Raw genomic sequence first — 22,990 nt, forward strand, 5'->3', positions numbered from 1 at the left:
TATTATATTTTTAAAAGCAGCCACAGAAAATTAAAAAATATCAGAAGTTCATAGAAAGCTGAGCAGTGTAACAGGAAATAAACTTATGCTGCCAGGTCTACCTATTCATTTTATTAATCACTGTAATAACAGTATTTAAAAAAAAAAAAAAACATGAATTATGTGGTAAATGAATTAAAATCCTTTCTGGGAATGTTGAGCCTAATCTTATTAAATTCTACTAAAAACTATAATGATGGTCAAACGGAGGCTGGAGTGGTGAAAATGTTGCAGTCTCTGTTAGAGATGTGAGTGAAATCAGACACACTGTAGAAATATCCAAAAATAACACATCAACTGACAGTGACTGGATCAGTATGGTTATAGTTAAAAAAAAAAAAAAAGAGAGACTATTGACAGTATAATCAAACCATTATATTTTTCTTTGTGTTCAAACAGAATGAAAATAGCAAAGTTTATTTCACTTTTTAAACATAAACAAGGCGGGTCAACGACACTCAGGACCACCTCCGAGAGGTTAAATACCTGGAACTCCCCAACCAGCGTCTAGGACTGATAAAGCCTTTCAGATGAAAAATGTCTTCAAGAAAACTAAAAGATTACAAGTTGCCTTGAACTCTAGCTCTGAAGAAAATAAAGCAAAGACTGTCCTCATGGAGCAGAAACACAGGACATCATGCTTCTCTCTATGTGAATAAGATTTCACAGAAAAGCAGATAAACATTCTTCAGGCTTTGTAGGTTGTTGGGAAATAAAACCAACAATTATCAGGGAGTTCATATTTTACTTTTATTTGAAGTTTCTTACACAAAACATGCAGGTGCTTTTATTCTTCACAGCTGAAGGTGCTTTAGTGAAATCCAAACATAGAAACAACACACAGCACAGTGTAAAGCCTGACACATATAACACCATGTCATCAACACAGATACATAAACAGCTTCTATTTCACATGTTAATCTGTTAAAATGTACTTTTCATTTCTTATAGCTACCAGCAAATGCAGGAAGACTGGAGCTTCTGTACAGGAGTCAGTTACTGTCATGGCAAAACAGTTTGACCAGTCTCACCTACAAGCTCATGATGTAATGCCATCAATCAGAACAGATCACATCAGCTGATTTAGTGTCATCATTAAGATTTTTTACTGGCTATGAAATCCTAAACTCATCAGTCCCAATGTGCCACAACAACATTTATAAACAAAAATATCACCAAGGGTAGACAGGGTGCATGAACAAGTAACCAAAAAAGAAAAAAAAAACAGCACTTGTATTGTTTATATTTGTCAGTGAACAAACACAGGCATTCTGTGTTCCACCGTCAGACTGTAGCAGGAGTGGAGAAACTTCCTTTTCCTCCAAAGTCAGTTTGATATCCCACTTCACGTGTTGTTTGCTGTTTGTAAAAAATAAAGACAACATTGTTTTTGTAAACTCACTGTTATAACAATACACTATAGGGAATAATGTGTACTATGTACGGTTACTGTGTACTACATTCTGTAATAAAAGATTACTGTGTACTACATACTGTATACAGGGTTAGGTTGATGATAGGTGAGGAGAATGAGAGGAAGTGAGTGGCTCAGCTGGGGGAGGTGAAGAATCTCCTTCCTGGTTCAACTCGACCACTGAGGACAGGAAACAGAAAAAACAGAGAAATGTTAAAGAGAAAATATGTTTTCTAGTCATAGAGTCCAGAGAGTCCAGTAAAAACAACTAATCATTTATTTTTACTGTAGAACTGTACTTACTATAAATAGAAACTTTCCCAGACTGTAGTCCCAGAATGAAGAAGTCACAGGCAGCATTATGAAAAGAACTATTTCACTGTGTGTTGGCTAGCATTGTTATAACGGGATTAATTGTATATTTGTGTGTATATCTGCACCAGTAAAGTACAATATGACTCACTGTAGGCTCTGCAGTGTTTGGTAGTTTTCTGGCCTTGTCCAGCAGAGGGGGCAGCTTTTTGTTTTAGGTTAAATGAATCCATGGCCCATGTGTTTCTTTCTTTGGAGCTCATACTTTTAGATTTGTATGCTAAAAGATGAATTTGTGAGACATCTGAATACTCATATTCTTTTATAACATTTTAATTATCAAGCTACACAGCTATGCAGATGACATGTAACTGTGTATTTCATGTTCTACTGCTAATGTCTTTAACTGTTTATACTTCCTCTTTAGACGTCACAATCAACCTGCATCCCTCAGGTCACTAGACAGCTGTTTCCTCTAAATTCCATGAGTGTAATCAAAATCTAGTGACAGAGGTTTCACTGTTTATAAAGTATGGAACATCCTATCTGCTGAACTGAAGATGACACCAACACTACCTTCTGTTAAAATATAACTTCAACATTTCTACTTAATTCAAGCTCTATAATTTGTCTTAAATGAACTTTTAACTGCTTTTGTGCGTGGATGCTGTTCATCTGTATGTATAGCTTTCTCATTCTGTCCCTGTGTAAAGCACTTTGAATATCTTTTGTATGATATTGTGCCATATCAGCAGAACTCAGACCAGTATGAGTTATTTAAACCAGACCTCAGCAGACTGTTAGTTAAATTGCTTCATTATTGAAAAGACCACATGTCTTTATCAAATGTAACAGGAGTTCTGTGTAGTGGTCTGACTGTTGGACCTGATCTGTTATGGTCTTACGTGTTGGTGAAAGCGTTGCCCAGGTTCTTGATCCTGCCTCTCAGAGATCCTCTGCTGGGAGTTTTGTAGTAACTGTTCAACTCTGGAGAAGTTAATGGCTGAAACAACCGTCCTGAAAATAAATAAATAAATGTTGTCAGCAATAAAAACAGGATGATGAGAAGTGGGTGTTTATGATCTTTCATCCTGCCCACAGATTTCTTCTGAACATGCTGTAAGAGATGGACCTAAGATACAACACACACACACACACACATCTGATCATTAAGAGCTTTGTAGGTTAGGAGGAGGATTTTAAATTCAAATACATGACAGACACAAACTGGAGCTGAGAGGTGGAGTTTCATTTAAATCCTCATCAGTCCTATTAAATAACAAGACTTTCAACATATATAAACAAACCATGTCCATCTTCCTGGCTGCAGGTCTTACTGGTGGAGGATGAGATTTGATCAGTCTGGGCAGAGAGGACACGTCTCCAATAATCTTCAGGGAGACACAGCAGCCGACTAATAACCTGAGACAAAAACAACAATCTTAATGAACCGGTGAGGGAAAAGATGCACATGATTAATTCAAACAAATACTGAGCAGGATTAAAATCATTCATCTCATTTAACATTGTGTTACACTAACAGACTGTTAGGGTCAGATTAGAAACACATTAGCTGTTTGTTCAGGTGACTAATTCTGTTTATCTGAGGTAAATCAGGCCTCATGATACTCTTTATATATTAATCATCTCCAAGTACCCATGGTTGGATTGGATATTTAGGAGGAAACTGACCTTTGGCTGAGTGTTTGTGTCTCTCATGATGGTTGTTGGAGACGGCTCAGGCATCCCATGACCTACTATAGTTGGTCCAAACACCCGGGCCAAATTATTCTGGTCCATTTGACACTGGGGGCTCTTCATCACTCTGAGAAATCAAGAAAAGTGCTGAAAATAAATACATTTCATACTTTGATACCATTTCACAGCTTTTCTCTGTTTATAAAATTAAAACAACCATAACGACAACACCACCACAAAGAAACAGACCCAAAAATCCTCCAGAAAGTAGTTTCCTACACATCTGGACCAGCCCAGAGTCATTGATTATTTCCCTGACTCTAAGGTAACGTTATAATTCACTCCTGTCTGTGGTGATGCTTTTTAAAACCAATAAACACAAATTTCATTTCTAATTATTCATTATAAAGATGTCACAGCTACATTTCTTTGGATGTGGTTGGTTGGTTATGATGTTTATCCAGTTTATTAACTGTCTTGAAGTGTGGTGAGCATTTACTATAAAGTGTCTTATGACTCTGTCATTATGGTCGATTTGAATATCACGGTTCTTCAGAATCATTGGCCAAATTCATTTACTCCTCTAGTGATTTTGTAGATTTTAATATTATCTGTAAGGATCAAGATCTGCCACTGCTACTGAACGCTATTATTATTTCTTTCTCCCTTTCTCTCTCAGGGTGAGGAAAGAGAGAAAGAGAGTCAGGGTGGACTCACACCCTGAGTCCAGGTCTATTTGAGGTGTCTGGGAGGTTTTTCCTCTCCAATGTCATTCAGTGCTGCTCATGATGGGAATTATTGGGTCTCTGTAAATATTATCATATAGAGTTTGGTCTAGACCTGCTCTAAATGAAAACTGCCCTGAGATAACCTCTGTTGTGATTTGGTGCTATATAAATAAAACTGATGTAACAGTTAAACTGACAAACTGTCAGCATGCTGCATGTCATTAAAACAACCAGAGGAGGAGTTCAGGGAAGAGCTGAAAAGTTTTACTTGTGTAAGTGAAGCATGAGGAAAGCCAGTGTGTCTCTGTTGGCCTTAGGCAGCTCTGATATGGCCTGATACATGATGGCTGAGCTGTTGTCTTCATCAGTCAGCTCTGAAATACAGATGGTGATGGTCAGGATCTGATCTCAGGTCAAAGACTGAGTCAGTACCTTTAAATGTTCAGATTTTACAGTTTGTTCAGAAACAAATTTGTCATCTTCCCCTGATCAACATCCTGGAGGCCGAGGGACCAGGTCCAGGTTATTGATTCTCTGGTGTATTTATGTTAGTGATAAGAGGTTTTCAGATGTAGCATCAGTCTTCAGACCTGAAGCCTCCATGAAGGTCCGGTGCAGTCTGAAGGTGATCAGAGGCTCCTTTAGTTTCCTCAGAAAGTCCTTCAGAAGACCACAGAGCACGTGGACATCATGGACTTTACTGAGCATCAGAGGAGTTTTCCCCTGAATGAACCGATCTCTAAGCTCCTTCACCAGACGCTCTCCTCCAGGAACCCGGTACAGTCCCCTCTGCAGACAGACAGACAGGTGGACAGAAAGGTGTCTGAGTTTGTTTTGATCAAGTCACTGTGTTCAGATGAGCCAAATGAATCATACCAACCAGAGTCTGGTTCATCCAGACTGAAAGCTCACCTCCTCCAACCCCCTCCTCTCGATCTCAGTCACACACTCTGTGATCAGTCGAGGAACTCTGGGATGAGTCAGTGGAGCAAAACCCTCCAACAAGTCCTGAAGAGGAAAAAAACTAACTCATCTGAGTCAGGTCTCAATCACATGTGTAGTCCATCTTTATCAGAACTAGGTCTCATTCAGACTGGATTTCTGTCTGGAGGGTAGATTTTCAACTATCACCTGCTCTGCTTAGTCACTCTTTAGTAAGAGTTAAAGCAGGCCTGTTTCAGACCTCCTAAGAGGTCTGGACTCTGGGGATAGTAAATAGACCTGGTCCAGACCACCTGAAAGGTCTGGGTGTTTCAAAATGGAGCTGCAGGTCAGAGATAAACCAGGTATTTCAGTTTAGTTCAGTTTTATTTTCTAGAATCCAATCCAGTGGCAACATGTAGATGCTGAACAGAACAGGCCTGAGGATGGAGCCCAGGGGAACTGACTCAGATATGTAATTGACAATTAAACTCTGTCATCTCTATAGATTAAAAAAAGTTTAGTATTTTCACTGTGTCCCATCCAGTTTTCCAGTGTATCCACAGACAGACAACTATCACTGGATTACTGTGATACTACAGTTCTGCAGCCTCTGTTCTCTCTGGAGTTTCTGGAGTTCTATTCTGGATGGACAGTGATAACGAGGATAACTGAGGTACCATCTGAAGTATCCTTCCTGTCGTTGTGGCCAAGCAGCTGTCTATGAATTTCTGTTTGCACTCTGGATGAGTGACTGCGCGACAGTTTCTGCACTTCACTGCCATCTTCCCAAAGCGGATCCTCTTACCACATGGCAAGCACGTCTCCGGCCGGATCACCTGGAGGGAGGCAGAGAAATTACAGAGTGGGTGTTACAGCTCAGTCTGTGATCTTAATGCAAACTGTGTCTCTCTGTGAGATCGTACTGTTTTAGAAAGGAACACGTGTTTCAGGGTTTTCTCAGCTCTGCCGGGCTGAGCTGCTCTGACTGCAGCACTCTGCTCTGTCTTAGCTTCAGTTTCAGCCTCTGCCACCGTCTCTTCACAGGGAAACCACACTGAGGTTTGGTCTAAAGAACAACAAACACCATCATACAGACTGTCACATAATAATATGTTATTGCTTTTGTTTTCCTGCAAGTCTTCACAGTAACATTGAAGTCAACCGTCTACCTTTGTTTCAACCCATCAGACATTTTGGTGTCAATTATATTAAATTGCAGTGTTTAGCTGAGTTTACAGTAAACTGACCTCTGGTGCTCTAAACTGAATATGAATATTCTACTGATTAAAAAAAAACAAGAGAAAGAATATTCTGCTGCATTTTCTGAGAAAAAAACATCTAAAACTTCTGAGCGGAAATCAGAGAGCAGTTGTATTTCAAATGTTACTGATGTGAACATAAATAATAAAAAGTTATAAACTCACCTGCTCCTCCCCCTCCCAGTGAAACAGCACACTCCTGGGTGAGAGTCCGGACCAGGTTTTCAGGAGACTCCTGTGTGATTCCCACCACCATGTGGATCTGACCTCCTGTCTCAGGAGTCGTCACGGACGCTTTCACTATTGTCTCGACCTCCTAAGTAACACGCAAACTCAGCTGTAGATTTCTACTGCTTAGACTTTTGTAACAGAAACCATAGACTGTCTCCTTTTCGTTCTTTCATTACGCCAACACAACACACAACAGCAAACACAACAAAACAGAAAACACAACACAACCATGTGTGGAAAGTGTGTTTTAAACTCTTCTAATCAGTCTAATCTGTCTAAACTTTACACCTCTTTTCACATAATGGAAACACAAACTGAAATCTTCAACTTTGGTTCCATAGTTCCTGGAACTTTTGGGTCGAAAAGAGCTTGAGATAATGATACGTAATTTTAATACTTCATTTTAACTGATGTCTGATTCTACTGTCTATTTAAAACAGTTTTATTTTAAGCAGTTTACACTGATACAGTAATAATCTGTGATCTTAATCTGACCATTTACTACCAGTGTTTGGGTTGGAGATCTGTGATGGACAACCAAGGGGTCTATTCCTCGCCCATTATTATTCACTATTTACTTAACCTTTTACTTGTGATGGAGTATTTATACTACCTCTATTCAAGGTGAGTAAATTCTGAATATTTCTTCAATCAATGATGAAGGGAGTTTACAGAGATTTCAGTGACAACATTAACATGATACTATTAAAGTGTTGGGGACAAAAAGAGTTCAGAGAAGTGGCTAAAATGTAAATTACACCCCTGGTCACAAATTTTTAAAAACATTTATCATTTCAGTCGTAGATTTTTTCATCATTAACAGTTATATTATATATATTATATTATATATTATATTATTATATTATATATAATATCTCAGCATCATGTTCATTAACATCTGGGAACAACATACCCCCCTCAGTGAAAAACACAGATATTTACAGACATAACTGACAGTAACTTTAATAAATCTCTTCACCTTCTCTACAGTTTTTCTCTCCAGCAGCTCTGCAGAAACATTATTGCCTCTCCCTCGTTTCACAACTGGAACGCCAGCAGCTGGACCCATCGACGAGCGCTGTAGAGAACCAACAGAATCACCAGAATCAGCAGAACCAACAGGACAGAAGTTTATTTATGAGCTCTACAAACAGCAGTGACACAAGTTCAATGGTAACAAGTTTACATCAGACAGTGAGAACAAAGAACAAAATGAAAATACCACTGTGGTCTATAAGAACCAAACCCTAACCCTGAAGAATGGGGGATAGTATGTTCCTGCATTTCTGCCTAACAAGTCTGAGAAATATGTAACAGATGTTTTAGACTCACCCTCCTCTCTCTGGCTCGAGATCTCAGAGGTTTAATTACAGTTGTGTCCAGATCCTGAAACAATATTAAAACATTAACAACACATGAGACTGATTTTTAACAGATGACAGCGTTTTACAACAAAACTTTAAATACAACGAGGATTTAAGTAATTTTCTTATTCAGCACTGTCAACAACAAATATCTTGTCTTAATGATATTTTATATCTTATACAAAGCACTTTGTTCAGGTTAATGTTTGTACCATGTCATCATCAGTCCGATCGTAGCTGATATCAGAGTGAGACAGGAACGAGGACTCATCAATCACAGACAACCTGAAGGAACAAACAGAAAAATGTTTCATTACAACAAACGTTAACACAGAGAATCAATTCAACTCCTCACTCTCTGTTTTCACTATTTATTTATCCACAATGATTGGTTCTTACACTTTAATCGATTAGAACCCAGTAAAAAAAAAAAAAAAACCTGAACCTACCAAATAAAACCTGGGGAACATCTAAAAACTGGAACAGCCTCAGCCTCCTGAATTAACATCATCCAAACTCTGAAATCTGTGTAAAGGTTTGTTTATTCGGTTCCTGGACTTCATCTGAAGCTCATAAAAGTCTTCACTGTGAATGTGGAACCTCCTGAATCTGTAAACCTAAACTTAAAGCCGCAGAAGTGTTTGTAACTGATGTATAATATAAAGTCCAAATCTTTCTATTTCAGCTTTGTGTTGTTTATTCACTCCTCAGCACACACAGATATTCAAATGTCCAGCTATCCATGTTTTATTCCATAACACCAATATTTCCACTAATCACTAAAAAAGTTTGACCTCAATCTTAAACCAACCACAGAACAAAGGTGCACAAACTGGTTCACTAGATTATTTTGATCTCTCTTAAAGAGCAACTCAACACCAACTCTGCTGTCACTATGAAATGAGCCCACGATCAATGGATAAAGTGACAGTCCATGAAATGTACTAATTCAAAAAAAGAAGACTTAATGTGAAGTTATTCTTTAAAGAAATGGCTGCTCTTCGTTTGTCCAAACAGCTTCATGTCACTTTAATCTTTGTTTTAACAGTTTAATAAACTTCCCGTTTGCTGGTCCTATGCAGAGTCAAGTTTCCTCCTTTATGTTCAAATGTAGCTAAAAGAGATTTCTGCTCATCATTCAGACAGGCGCTGGATTTACTGTCATGGACCAGGATGTCACACATGAGCTGCATCTGCCTCTGCTGGAAACATTAGAGACAATAACAGTGTTAAAGAGAGTCAGCGCCCCAAGAGGCTGCAGAGTTCATGACAAACAACATCCTGACAATATCTCTGTTCATAAGGCCAGTTTATACTTCTGTGTAGCATTGATACTGTATGTAGGGCGTAACCATGTGCCCTACGCTGTAGCCTGACGTGTACATCCCTAGTAATTTAACAATACAATGCACTGATGCAGACCACAACAACTGTGATTACTCCACTTAGTAGCATCACATTTCCTCCAACGTGTTTCTGCCTGCTCCTCCTTCTAAACCATTTTCAAAATGAGTTGAACAAACACGGACCAAATCAAGGAGAGGTTAACTGAAGAGGTCTGTAAAAATGTTCTTCACCAAATTACAAAGTCTGCTGACACGATCTTCTCAGTTTCAGTCACTGTTGAGTACATGGAGAAACTCAACACAGACCAGTGCACGCAAGTTTGAATACTTGTAGTGACGAAGGCCATTTGCACAGGCTCTACATCGATCCTACACAGACAGTTTAAACACCTTTAGAGTCTGAACATGTGAACTTTGTCCTGAGGAAGACGCAAGGAGAAACCATGAAGTCATCAAAATATGAAGAGTTAACCCTCTGTTCCCCCTTCCTCTGAACATATGAATCATCCTCTCTACAGCAACATCTTGCTTTTCATGTTGACTTGAATATAAGTCTTTCTTCTCTTCCTGTCACAACTCACCAAGTATTGGTAGTCGCCTTCAATCTTGTAACGTTTCTTCATTTCCACATCCAGCTGGTTTCGAGCGTGTTTCAGTTTGACCTCCAGAGCAGCTTTGGCCACATCAGACTTCACCAGCAGCTCTTTGTACTTCTTCAGCTCCAGCTCAGCGTGCATCCATCGCTTCCTGACAACTTCAAAGTTTTTCACCATGTCAACAAACTCTGAAAGGTCAGACAAAAAAAAAATTACTGTCCACAGCCTGAACCTAAAGAAATGCAGAGAGTTTGGACAAAAGAAACATGAGACAGAGCGGAATCAGTCCTACACAAGGTTTCTGTGACATTACTCTGGGCAAACTTGAACTAATCTAACTTTTTTATTGTGCTCAAAATTCACACACAAGATGCAACATGATGTTTCAATAACTTCTGTCTTTCAAACTGGCAGGTCATTTATTCTGCAGCAAACAAATCAAAATTAAGTGTTTTAAGGAAACTGAAGTCATGTTTAATTATATTAGTGACATCACACCCTCTATGTCTGTTCCTCTGTGTTTCTAATAAACTGATTTCTGTCTCTCTCATTTCACTTAGCGACATTTAAAATCAACAGAAATTATAAAAATGTTTGTGACTCAAAGTTATTAAATAGTTTTATTATAATTGTAGCAGATTTAAATGACTGAATCCCCTCAAACTATAAATCACCTGTGACTTAAGCCAGTGACCAGGAGCTAACTAACTAACTGGTTAGGGTTAGTCTGTAAACTGGACCAGGTGAGTCTAGGAGGATCAGTTTCCACAGTAACTGAGGTCAGACTGATTTTACTGCCACTCTACAGAATATGCTGAAATACTCAGACATCAGCAGTATCTCTTTGTGTTGCCCAGTGGATAAATCAGAGAAGATTGAATGATCTGAACTCACCAAGTTCAGTGTTGAGAGCGTTCTCCTCCATGTTAATCCTCTGGAGACAAAGAGCCAGCAGCTCCTCTACAATGATCCGAGACTCCCCCATCACTGTCACAGGGCCAATAAATACACAGTGATTATAGAAATATCTGACAGAAAATATGAATTCACACAGTACTGACAGCACATCACAAATATTTAAAACTGAAGCCTGGAGTTTGAGGGTCTGAGCTAATCCACAGGTAAATTACCGTCAGTCCTAATTTATATCAATTTATCATCATTTCAGTGAATAAAATCCTTCAGAATAGAGGTTACAGAAACATGACAGTATTGGAAACACTCAATGTAGTCCACGTATTAGGAGAGTCCAGGATCGAGTCGTGGGTGTAGATGAAATGGCTCGGTCCGTTGTGGTCTGGAAACAGTGAAACCACCGTTGTTTGAATAATTAACCGAGGAGCGGGTTTTACGCCGCGTTCAGATTCTAACTGACGGACCTGGATCAAACACGAAGAGTTCACCTGTGCCGCACGCGGTACCGAGTCCCACCGCCCACTGACGGTCGCGTGTTTGTATAACACCGTCCCCTGACAGGAAAATGAAACGATGAATGAGTTACTGTTTCAGGAACACGCTAATGAATGAATGAATAAAAGTTTGAACTCACGGCAGGTTGTAACGACGCTGTGACTCCGACTCTTTCTCTTCTTCTTCTGTGTTTAAATGTCCATAGCGCCACCTGCTGGGGCTGTGTAGATCATCTGAATACTGATTGATCTATTGACTGAATTCTTGTCTTATAAAACCTCCCTGACGTCCAGTCCTGTGCTCAGCAGTGATGTTAAACTCCTGCATCTTCCAGAGTTGAGCCACTGACATATATCTGACTGGGCTGAAGACCTGCATGTCTGATCTTTAGCCTCTGTGGTTCTTAGGGTTTAACACGAGCTGCTTTCTGTCTGTTATAACAGTGTCTTCCTGTATTGTCTGGATCCCGTTCCTTCTGCCAGTTGTTTAATATGTTTGTTCTAATTATGATTGTCTCACCTGCTGTTATCAGCCCTCTCTCCTAAATTTATCTGTTTGTATCTTTAACTCCCACATGAGCAGAGATGCTCATCCTCTGTGATCCTGAAAGCATCATAGTTTCTATTCAGACATCGTCTCTGATAACAAACCTCTGAGAACTGCTGCTGAATCTGAGCAAGAGGCTGCCTCAAGGCCAAAAATAACTGCAGTGATTTTATCAGTCTGTGATTAACATTAAGTTCTTCAACATCTTTAACAATCTGATTAATGTTATCTGTTAATGACATCTGGAGTTAAAATGTGGATCTTTATACAGTGATAGTTGAGATCATATTTTACTTAATCTATTTCAAAATTATTAGACATACCTGATCCCACTTTATCCCTGAAAGTACAACATGATAAGAAAATCTAATATTCAGTTTTCCGCCAATATAAAATGGAGTCCTTTTAATTAGTCCTTTTTCTACATCAATTGAATTCAATTTCACGAAAGTTATTTGTCATCTTCACTAAAACATCTATATGTCTAGATTTAATTCTCTGAATCTCTGACATGGGCTCAGTAATCCATTATGCTCTAAATAATAATCTAATCTTTACATTAATATGATACACCTCAGTGTCTGTAGTTAACTGCATTAGCTGGATCCTCATCTAGGGTTAACAAAAAGTGTCACAGCACTTTTCTACCCACAAATATAAAAATAACATTCAAAATATCATCAGCTAAATGTTTAAGTGTTGCTTATAACCACAACCAGCCAAGGCCCTTTTCAGCTCAGAAACTAGGCATTCAAAATCCAGACAAGAGTCTATTTCATATCTGATCCTGTTCACTTCAGAGTTTTCTCTAAATATCTCTTTTCCTTGTCTCTGCCCATCCTCAAGCTTTCCACTCCATATATTTGCAAACATTTTGCTAATGTAGTGTCTGACGTTCCATATATGGTTTTTACTCTTTTGGAATGCAAATCATTTTTTTCCTCATTAGTTATGCCCATTTACCGGCAACAGACTTTCCCTCTGACTTGAGAAAAACTGTATCAATAAATGTCTTTGTTGATTAAATAACTCTCATAACTTTAATCAGTAATATTAAAAACTGATTTGAATCTTTTATGAAGCATTTCTTCTTTTTGTTCTGTTAAAGGTGTATTCTATAAAATCAAGACTGAGGACAGAGACTGCTTGATAAAAACCAACATCTCACTCTGTTTATTTTCCCTTCACAGTTTATTCATGCAGCTCTCATCCCAACTGGAAGTAGTTCTACATTCACTACAGGGACAACAACAGATGCACCATTACCATGGTAACCCCCCCTCATATACACACCTGTACATGTCTGCACAAGATTGCTGTGTATACAAAGAGTTTGTGTCCTCCATGTTGGCTCCAGTGCATCTGTAAGGACAGAAAAACACCTGACTGCTACAGAAACAGTTCAGCCTGCAGGAACTTTGCCACCATGTTGGAGCCACATCTGTAATCCAACTGCTTCCCCATTTCCAGTCTTTATGCTAAGATAAACTAGGTCTTCTTCCTGTTTTCAGTCTTTATGCTGAGCTAAGCTAACCAGGCTCTAGCTTCAGCTTCATATTTACTGTACAGACGAGAGAGTAGGTTCAGTATGAACATCTAAGCCTAAGAGAGAAAGAGGGGAAGAGGATTTACATGATGTTGAGCTTTTCCTTTAAAGTACAGATTTGTTTTTTTGTCATAAAAACATGTTGTCTCCATAGTAACAACGTGGCAACAACATGGCAGCCGTGGGCTGTTCAGTGTATGAACTGTGTGTGTGCACTACAATCACCGATGCTAACACTACAGGATACAAAAACTGTAAAAAAAAACAATACAAAATGATCATGATATCAAATGAAGTGTTCAACAAGTGTTAAAAATCCCTTCAGAGGTTGGAGGGGGTTCAGGGTGGCGGGTGGGGTAGTTTTAACTTGAAAGATCAGAAGTGTTTTTTAGGTTTGTGGTTTGTTTTTTTTTTTGTTTGTTTTTTTTTTTTTTTGGGGGGGGGGGGGGGGTAGGACAGTTTATTTTTATTTAGATTTGTCTTGGGACAGAATCACTTTGTTTTCATCCTGTTTTCATACCTGTCCTACCACTGGATTAATTAGCACCATTTATAGTAGGATGATGTTTTGAAGTTGACTGAACGTCTAATGGTGGTAGTCTGAAAGTTTAATTTTGACTCTGAGATTAAAGGTGACTGAATTAATAAATTTATCTACAACTAAAACTGACTGATTCAGTACATTAAAAAGAAAAATACAATGAGTTCATCCTGACACTAAACCTGCAGTCCAGATTAAATCTGACTAACAGAAACACTCTCAGGACTGAAGACATTACCACCACAGACTGATAAATAGATAACAGATTGTTAGAATGGTCTAACAGGTTAACAGGTGTAAGACTGATGTGGACCTGGGATTATTACAAGAGCTTAAATAAGACTAATAAGTAATGACTTCACTGGATTCAGGACAATATGAATCTCATGCACAATGAGCAGACTAAGTTTATGGAAAGAATGGAGAAAGAAGGATTATTTTGATGATGCTTGTTATCTATAAAAACATTTGGAAACGTCTGGGAACAACCAACCATAGTATGTCACAGAGAAAACCCAGTAAACCCAGTCTGAGAAGTATACTGGTCGAGCTTTTAAATCCACAATGAATCAGTTCTATTCAGATGAAGTGATGTGGATAACCCCTGTACGTACAGAAGGTACGTACAGGGGTTATCCCTGTATACTTCTACTACTGCTACTGCGACTACTACTGCCTTAATCAGACAGAGCTGAGAGACAAAGAACGTGTGATGAGTTTCAGGAAGGATGAGATGAAATATTACTGAATACACATGAGTAGGACTATAATACTTAAAATGACTTGACTTGATTTAAAGTATAATCCTTACAACTACAAACTAGTTGTAGGGTGAAGTACTTGTTGATGGGTTGTAGTACCATAGTACAATCAGTACTACTACAGTTGAAGTAGAGTAGGTGTAGGATTGTGTAGTACTTGTAGGGTTTGACATTTTTTAGAGAGTAGGACTAGTTGAAGTTCTACTGTAATAAAAGTAGTACTTGTACAATGAAGCACTTACTGTCAGGTTGTAGAGCCACTGTTGTAACATTCAGGAATGCTTCATTTGAAGTACAGAAGGTGCAGGATTTTGTACTTCTGCAGTTGTAGGGTTTGTAAGACTATAGGATTTAATATTATCTTTGTTATTGGTTTGTTATTGTTTTTTGTACTAGTTGAAGTACTTCAGTTGGCGAATTGAGTACTAATCAAAGTACTACACTTGTAGGTTTTGTAACATGGTGGTAGAGTTCTGTATTAGTTTAAGTACTACTGTTACAGGGCTTAGTATTAGTGGTATAATTGTAGGATTTGCAGTAGGGTTTAGTTGTGTCTTGTGGTAAAAGTAACACTTGAATACTTTGAGTGATTCTTCCTTTTTTAAGATAAAGATGTGATGTTGGATCGTCCACCAGGGGGCGCCACAATCCTCTGAGCAGAGCGACGAGGTATGTGGTCGTCAATCTGAGCTCCTAAGAAAGAAGAGAAAGTGATTATACTAATAAGTACAAATACAAAGTGTTTACCCAGAATGCACCTCAGGGTCGATCAGTTTTAGTTGATAAGATTATTGATCAAGATACAGTGTCCTCCTACCTGCCAAAGTGAATCCTGACTGGTGAAGGTTTCGGGGACCAGTCTGGGTTTTTGGACAGGGAGGCCCTCTGCTGGTCGGGGTGGGTGGGACTGATTTAGTCATACTGATGACATCATGGACTGGACCATCGTAGTTTCCACGGGGAACACCGCGAGCCTCTGCCATCTGAGATGAAGACAGACAAACATCGGAGAAAACCTCAACAATCTGACAATCAATAATTAATCAGTAAACTGATTGATCAGCCCATTAGGAGTTCACTGGTCATTTTATTAACCACCTGACCAAGGGATTAACTGGATAACCTGTTGCTTGGTAATAAGTCAGTCAGCTGGTTGGATACCCTGCCACGGACTCTGATCCTTTGTCAGAATCCAGGCAGTCTATCTAAATAACCAGTAGGTTGGCTAGTAACCAGGTAAGCAGTTGTTCACCTTGCTGCGGGCTCTGATCCTCTTGTAGACAGCGTCAGGGAAAGCCTTCCTGGGGACAAAGCGTCCTGAACCTTCAGACATGTTGAGTTTTCTATCCTCCAGAACAACTCGACCTCCACTGATCACCACCGATGCCACGCCTCGAAACTCCAAACCCTCCAAGATGTTCACCTCCACCGTCTGCCCATACCCAGGCAGCAGTGTGAGGGGGAGGAAGATCAGTTCATGATGACTGATGATTATTTTAGATAATCAATGATACCGATTGATATGTTGGACATGTTGTTACCAGGTTGTGAGTCTTTGCAGAAACAGTTCGTGTCTCCTTTGGGTTCCAGACGACAATATCAGCATCAGATCCTACAGCAATACGACCTGAACACACAGAGGACAAATACATAAGTCTACTGCAGATTAGAATTTCATACTTCTTTGGCAGTAAAATTAAGGATTCCAGCAGTAACAGTGTCCTTATCTTCTCTACAGTGTAACTCATCTATCAGATGTGATACCTTTTCGTGGGTAAATGTTGAAGAGTTTAGCAGCGTTGGTGCTCGTTACTGCGACAAACTCATTCTCATCCATCTTCCCTGTCGACTGTGGAGAGACAGAATGATGAAATGACAACACCATGAATGTCCTCCAGGAGAAACTCTCTGTCGATACTATAAAGACACACAAAGCCTCACAGTTGTTGGAGAGAAATCAGGGAGGCAGTGGATGAAGCAAGACGTCATACCAACCTGTTTGATGATTCAGTGATACTGAGTGGAATCAAATTAACTGACTAGAAAGTTTGTTTGAAACTTTCACATTCATTCAAACCAGAAACCTTTGTGATCATGAGCTGAGGGAGGAACGATCCTTACACTTGAGGCACAGCCTGTGTCTAGCTCAGTTAGTGTTAAAGGTCAATGGTTAAGTGATCTTACCACAGCTCTGTCCCAGACCACCGACATCCTCTCCTCGATGCCATTGGTTCCCTCTGGGATCAAAGTGAAGTCATCTTTACCAATGGCTTTCTGAGCTGTTGAGAAGCTGGCATGAGCGCTGGATGTCACCTGCAGGTCTCCACTGGAAAAACACACAACACACACCTGTCAGGTCCACCTGCTACACCTGGACACATTAATGCTAACCATGCTAACAAAGGTGGAGTCACACTAACCATGCTAACAGAGAGGTCAGGTACTGTGGAGTTGAAGGGTCAGGGTTGAGGGGTGGGCTCATGACAAAAGCAGCAGCTGTGGCCCAGTCTTTGGACCAATACTTAGAGCCATCAGTGGCCAGACTGGCTGTGATTGGCTCCCCATACACCACCATACCTACAGAAACAGGAAGACATTGAAATATTCATTAGTATCCAACTTTCCAATGATTATGAACCTAATAAAAGGAAGAGTTTGTGTGCATCCCATGAAACTGGGAGCTGTTGCATTCACCCCGGGTAAACTGGTCCCAGGTGAGAAGCCAGACAAAATTGATTCAAAGACCTCAGGTGAGTCTTGACACAGTAAGAAGTCAGAAGGACTGCAGCTTCTGTGATGACTGAAGTAAAAGCTGTGTCTGGGGGGAGTTCAGGGGGGGTCATGGAAAGTGACTTCCATTTGGTCTTAAAGAGTCAAACCACCAGACCACCCAGGAGGTGGCAGGAGGGCTGAGGCCTGTTTCCAGCAGGAGAGCGCTGGACTGACCTGGACTGATTCATAGAGGAGGAAGAGCTGGAAGAGTCAGAGGAAGACCTTTCTCTGTCATCACACTGAGGGTGTTAAAAGGTTTTGCAGGTGTGACCAGGTGTGGATGAAATTCACCTCTGGATATCTGGAGGTCACAGATAATCCTTGAGGAATGGCAGACCAGGTCAAAATTAAATTTGAACCTAAATGGGATTAAAAGCTGTGATGAAGAACAAATCAGGATGATGATGATGTCACCTTTCTTCCTGGATTTGGCGATGGTATCAGCAGCAGATTTGCTCATCACCTTGGTAACGTACAGCGGACAGTTGGCCTGTTTAGCGATGGTGATGGCCCGATACACTGCCTCTGTCTCCACCTGAAACACAACATCACAACACACACAGACATCATCAGTAATACACAACATCACAACACACACAGGTGTGTCTCAGGTGTATCTCAGGTGTGTTACAGGTGTGTATACCTCCTCAGGGTGAGATAAAACGTGTCCTTCAGGTCCAGTGATGCCGAGAGAGAGAAGCTTCTTCTGCTCCTGAAAAGCAACAGTTCAAACCAGTTTCACACTTACACACTTAATTTGAACTGGTTTAAACTCACTGTAGCAATATACATACAAATGAATGTGACATTTATCTATGTTTGTCTTAATGAAAAAAGCAAGTGCTCCCATCCCAATTCGTCAGGATGTACTACCTCATCGATGATGTCACCATTTTCAGCGTGGACCTGGGCGATGGCTCCGAGATCCCGGAGGACCCCAAACGCCTCATAGAGCTGAAACCACAAAAACAAGAATCAGATTCAGTTGCAGGAAGAGAAACAACAACAAACAATAACAACAGTAAGTTGTGTGTAGATCACCTGAGAGTCAGAGCTCTGATATTTATCTTTGTAGGCCATGAAGAAGAGGAAGGAATTCACACCTGAAACACAAATACTGCAGTTCATACTCAGCAGAATACACAGTACTGCAGTTAATACAGTTTATCAGGATATTTCAACCACAGCCAGACCTTGATCAGTCAGACCAGGTCTGTTTCCATCTTGATCAGTCGGGTCTAGTTGGATTCAGAAGGTTTGAACAGAATCAGTTTGTTCTGCACCTGGAAACTGCAGGTGGTTCAAGGTCATATGATATGAGTCTTCGGTTCATCAGAGTTCATCAGGGTTTATCTGGGTTTATCGGGGTTCATCTGGGTTTATCAGGGTTCATTGGGGTTCATCTGGGTTTATCAGGGTTTATCAGTGAACCTTGGTCTAACCTTTATCTTTGACGAGCGTCTCCAGCTCTTCGTACAGTCCTTCATGCCAGCGAGTGATGTCCAGGTGAAGAGAGAAGTCGCAGCACGCCCTCTGCTCTGCTGTCTCCCTCCACTGATCGAACACTGACAGTAAACTAGTCCCTGGCTCCACCAGCACGTGGTCCACTGTAAACACAAGCATCTATGTTTATAATGCTCTCTACCTGATGCCTGATAGATCAGTATTGATAGGTTCTTAGTAACAACTGACTGATCGTGGTGGTTCCTCCGCACAAGGCGGCTCTGGTTCCCTGGTAGAAGTCATCGGCTGGATTCAGGCCTTTCTGCGGAGCAAGCAGGTTGGTGTTGGCATCAACACCTCCGGGAATCACCAGCTGACCGTACGCGTCCACCGTCCTCACACCAGATGGGACTATTAAGTTCTCACCAATCTGTCTGATCAGAACACAGGAAGTTTGATGTCAGTGACAGTTGTCCAACCACAACACACCTGGAGGTCAGGTGATCGGACTCAGGAATAGCAGGAAGTCAGAATCTGAACTGTAACCATCAATATGAAAATAATTACTTTATGCTCCCGTCCTCGACATAGATGTCGGCGTAGAACGACTGGTCGTCATTGACGATCTTTCCTCCTTTGATGATCAGACGGTCGCCCTGGAAACACAAAGCATGCTGGGTAAAGTATTGATCACAGTGGAGCTGAAACATCTGTTTTATAAACTCAACATGTTTTAATGTAAAATCTTTAAGAGACAGAATGAAAACATTTCTGGGCTGAAAATTGATCACAAACTTTTTTCATAATCAGTAATCAATAATAATTAGCTGCTTTAGGAAAATACCAAACTTCTTTGGTTCCAGCTCTAATGTGATGATGCTTTTCAATGAAAAACTCTGGGTTTTTAACGGTGAAGCTGTCAACACTTTTCACCAATATCTGATCGATTCAGAACCACGAGAGGGTTTCAAGACTGATGAGGTTTTGAGGACTGATAAGGGTTTAGAACGTCTGGCCCTGACAAACATCATATTGTTCAAAGAACATATCAGCCCAGTCATTGTGTTCTCTCATTATGAATCACGTGACCTCATTAAACTAGACAGAAGACGTTTTTAAGTGTCACATGATATCTGACCCACGTCTGTTTCACTAAACCCGGTTCAGAGGGTTTTTATGATCCAGTTCTGCTTCAGTCAGGAACCAACATTTTAATCTTCAGTCAAAAGATAAAACCAGACGAAGCTGAAATATCCCACTTTATGAGAACACACCGTGATTTCCATAAATCAGGTGTTAATATTGAAGCTTTGGAACCGGACCGAGTTGAGCTGAGCCGAGCCGGGCCGGACCGGACCAGCTGCTGCAGATCCGTCGGCCTCGGTCTGCTTCTAACTGTGCGGTGATTGACAGGCGGAGCTGCAGCATCCCGCCTCGCCGGCCCGGTTATTCTCGTTATTTCGGCTCGGCTGGGCTCGGGTTGGACCTACCGCGGGTCTCGCGCTGCTCTTCTTGTTCTGGAAAGACATCCTGATCGATCTGTGATCTGCCGATTGATCTGCTCGCCCGCGCACACACACACGCGCGCGCACACACAGTCCGCTTTTGTTGTTGCTGTCACTTCTGACGTCACGTTCACGACAATATACACACAGTGGACTTCCGGTTTTAGAGCGTCAAAATAAAGCCAATGAACATTGGGCCTGATAGAGCTCAAACTGAAGAATAAAATTTATCTTTTTAACTCAGCAACTGCGGATGAAACCTAAACCTTAATCTCTCAGATTAAACCTGAATTAAACCTGGCGTTTGTGGGTTTGATCTACACAGGCTTTTATTTTGAAAGATGCTCCCGGATGCATTTCATGTGTTAGACACTGATTGGTTGTCGTTCTCTTCCACCTGCTGCAGAGGAGACAGACTCGCCCCTACAGGAGAACTCAGAGAAACTCTGACTTCAGCAATCAGGAGACTGATTCTTGTTCCATGATTTTAAAATGTGATTTTATTCTGAACTGTGCTGAAAAGAGTTTAAATAATATCAAATCACCAGAGTTTCACAAACCCAGTATGTTTGACTGTGTGAAGCTGTGTTCATCTCTCCTCTGTTTACCATGAGTCACTCAAACAGACTTCGATTATTGTTTCATGTCAGTATGAATGTTCTTCACCACAGATGTTTACAGCTGTTACCGTTCATTCTACCACTTCACTCTGTTCCTGTCTTTTCTGTTTCTCAGTTTGCTTTGTTCTTTAATTGTTAAACATAGAGAAATAACATTTCACCCTGTTCTTCAACATGTTGTTTTATAGATAATAAATCTCTTTAAATCACCTGAAAGACATTTTGTGAATTTGTTGAGCACCAAAGACTTTTGAAAATATTTTAAAAACAATAAAAAAAATTCACACAAACCTCTCCCTTGCCATGGTTTTCCCAGGTGTGTCCAGAGGGAAACACCACAGTCTGTCCTCCTCCTCCTCCTCCTCCTCTCAACACCTCTCCTCCATCATGGGCGTCGATTCGGGTTCGAGTGGCTCGGCGTCGCTGCGTCTGTGGACTGAATGATTCAAAGTTCAGAGTTTTGTTCTCAAAAGCTCCTTCAACGCTGCAGAACATCCCTCCATACTTCATCCGAGGACGAGGAGAGTCGGAGCCGAGCCGGGAGAGAAGAGAGGTGCAGTCGTCCTCCTGAGAACACCTCTCACGACCCCTTTCAGACATCATGGACAGATCTGAACTGACCTAAGACAACGAGAGGAGAAGAAGAGGAGGAGGACAGGAGGAGGAGGAGGGCTGGCTGAATACCTCAGGCGATAAATAAGAAGACAAGAGGAAGGAGGAGGAGGAGGAGGAGAGGAAAAGGAGGTCATAGAGGAGGGAGGAACTGATCAGAGGGAGGAGGACAAGAGGAAACGGAGAGAATGACTTTACATAATTTCCTGCTGAGAGGTCACCAACCAGCTGGGTCTCACCTGGACCAGGTCCTGCCTTAGACAGTTTGCCTGATGGCTCAGTCCAGGTGACCACGTGACAGGGATCTGAACCACAACATTCCATCCTGGTCCACCTCCTCTTCTCCCTCTACACCATGACTCTTAGTCCTGTATCTCCTCCCACCACCGTTAGACTCTCAGGCGGAGGCATCACTGCTCACCTGGCTTCACCTGCAGCTCCAACTGGACCAGACTGAGCCCGGCTCAAACCCTATATCCTGACCAAGTTTAAACAGATTCTATTTCAGAAACAGAACAAACAGTCTGAAGATCATCATACTCAACTGAACTATTGATTATTTCACTGTTATTGATGTTATTGGTGTTTTTGTTGATGATCAGAGTGAAGTCAGACATTATGATCGGTGAACAACCCAAGTGTTTCAGCCTCAGTGAACACAAAGAGACGCACAGCAGGAGGCCACACACACACACACACACACACACACACACACACAGGTCAGTGCTCATTACTGTTGATGCTCTGAAACTCTGAAGTTGCTTCAGTCTGAACTGGATTTCTTTGCCTGTCAGATTCACTTTATTTAATCATTCTCTCAGTCACTGAACTAGAACAAACTGTCTGTGTTAACATGAAGTTCTCATGTTTTAAACTCTGTCTGACAGAACCTCAGATACACACTGTGTGTAGCTGCAGTACAACGTGTACAGTACTGAGAGTAATCGTGTGAATGACCTGATTTCCTGCAGTAACTGCTCATTACATCTGATCAGTAAAACACAGACAAATGCATTGTTTTTAAGATAATAACAAAGAGTTACAATCTTTCCTGCATTTATTGACCACACTCTCCTGGTGATCTGGGCCCTGGTCAGCCCCTGGTCTGGTCAGCCCCTGGTCCGGTCTTCCTTGACAAACTGGTCCCCAAGGAGGGGCCGGACTAAAAGTTATTCACAGAACCCTGATGAAATGGTGTAGGGTTGGGGTTAGTGTTACCACACCCAGAAAACTGGGGCCCCTGCTGGAGCCAGACCTTGCAACACGGAGCCTGGTTGGGCTCATTGAACCCACTACCCAGGGAAATGAGTATTGGTGTCAGGT

The 22,990-nt window shown here is 40.9% G+C and overlaps 2 protein-coding genes across 2 annotated transcripts; both read right to left on the minus strand.

Annotated features, from left to right (window-relative positions):
• Positions 1-773: 773 nt before the first annotated feature.
• Positions 774-11,585, minus strand: si:ch1073-416j23.1 (rac GTPase-activating protein 1). The gene is made up of 19 exons (XM_051067774.1): positions 11,461-11,585; positions 11,291-11,380; positions 10,806-10,898; positions 9,897-10,099; positions 9,034-9,171; positions 8,182-8,256; positions 7,938-7,991; positions 7,585-7,683; positions 6,540-6,690; positions 6,039-6,181; positions 5,793-5,951; positions 5,104-5,199; positions 4,782-4,980; positions 4,460-4,565; positions 3,458-3,590; positions 3,073-3,187; positions 2,671-2,782; positions 1,534-1,633; positions 774-1,398 (listed from the first exon to the last, which is right to left on the minus strand). The coding sequence occupies exons 3-18, from the start codon at positions 10,894-10,896 to the stop codon at positions 1,588-1,590; spliced, it is 1,920 nt and encodes a 639-aa protein (XP_050923731.1). The 5' UTR covers positions 10,897-10,898; positions 11,291-11,380; positions 11,461-11,585; the 3' UTR covers positions 774-1,398; positions 1,534-1,587.
• Positions 11,586-13,017: 1,432 nt separating this feature from the next.
• Positions 13,018-21,655, minus strand: LOC108891538 (dihydropyrimidinase-related protein 2). Its single transcript, XM_018688704.2, has 16 exons — positions 21,347-21,655; positions 20,421-20,600; positions 19,498-19,586; positions 19,180-19,364; positions 18,930-19,094; positions 18,529-18,590; positions 18,361-18,441; positions 18,131-18,199; positions 17,902-18,022; positions 17,136-17,292; positions 16,900-17,041; positions 16,480-16,564; positions 16,257-16,342; positions 15,968-16,147; positions 15,533-15,698; positions 13,018-15,408 (listed from the first exon to the last, which is right to left on the minus strand). Exons 1-16 carry the CDS (start codon positions 21,653-21,655, stop codon positions 15,317-15,319), a joined length of 2,169 nt encoding a protein of 722 aa, XP_018544220.1. The 3' UTR covers positions 13,018-15,316.
• Positions 21,656-22,990: the final 1,335 nt, after the last annotated feature.

This window comes from Lates calcarifer, unplaced genomic scaffold, assembly GCF_001640805.2.
Source record: "Lates calcarifer isolate ASB-BC8 unplaced genomic scaffold, TLL_Latcal_v3 _unitig_1988_quiver_606, whole genome shotgun sequence".
NCBI lineage: Eukaryota > Metazoa > Chordata > Actinopteri > Centropomidae > Lates > Lates calcarifer.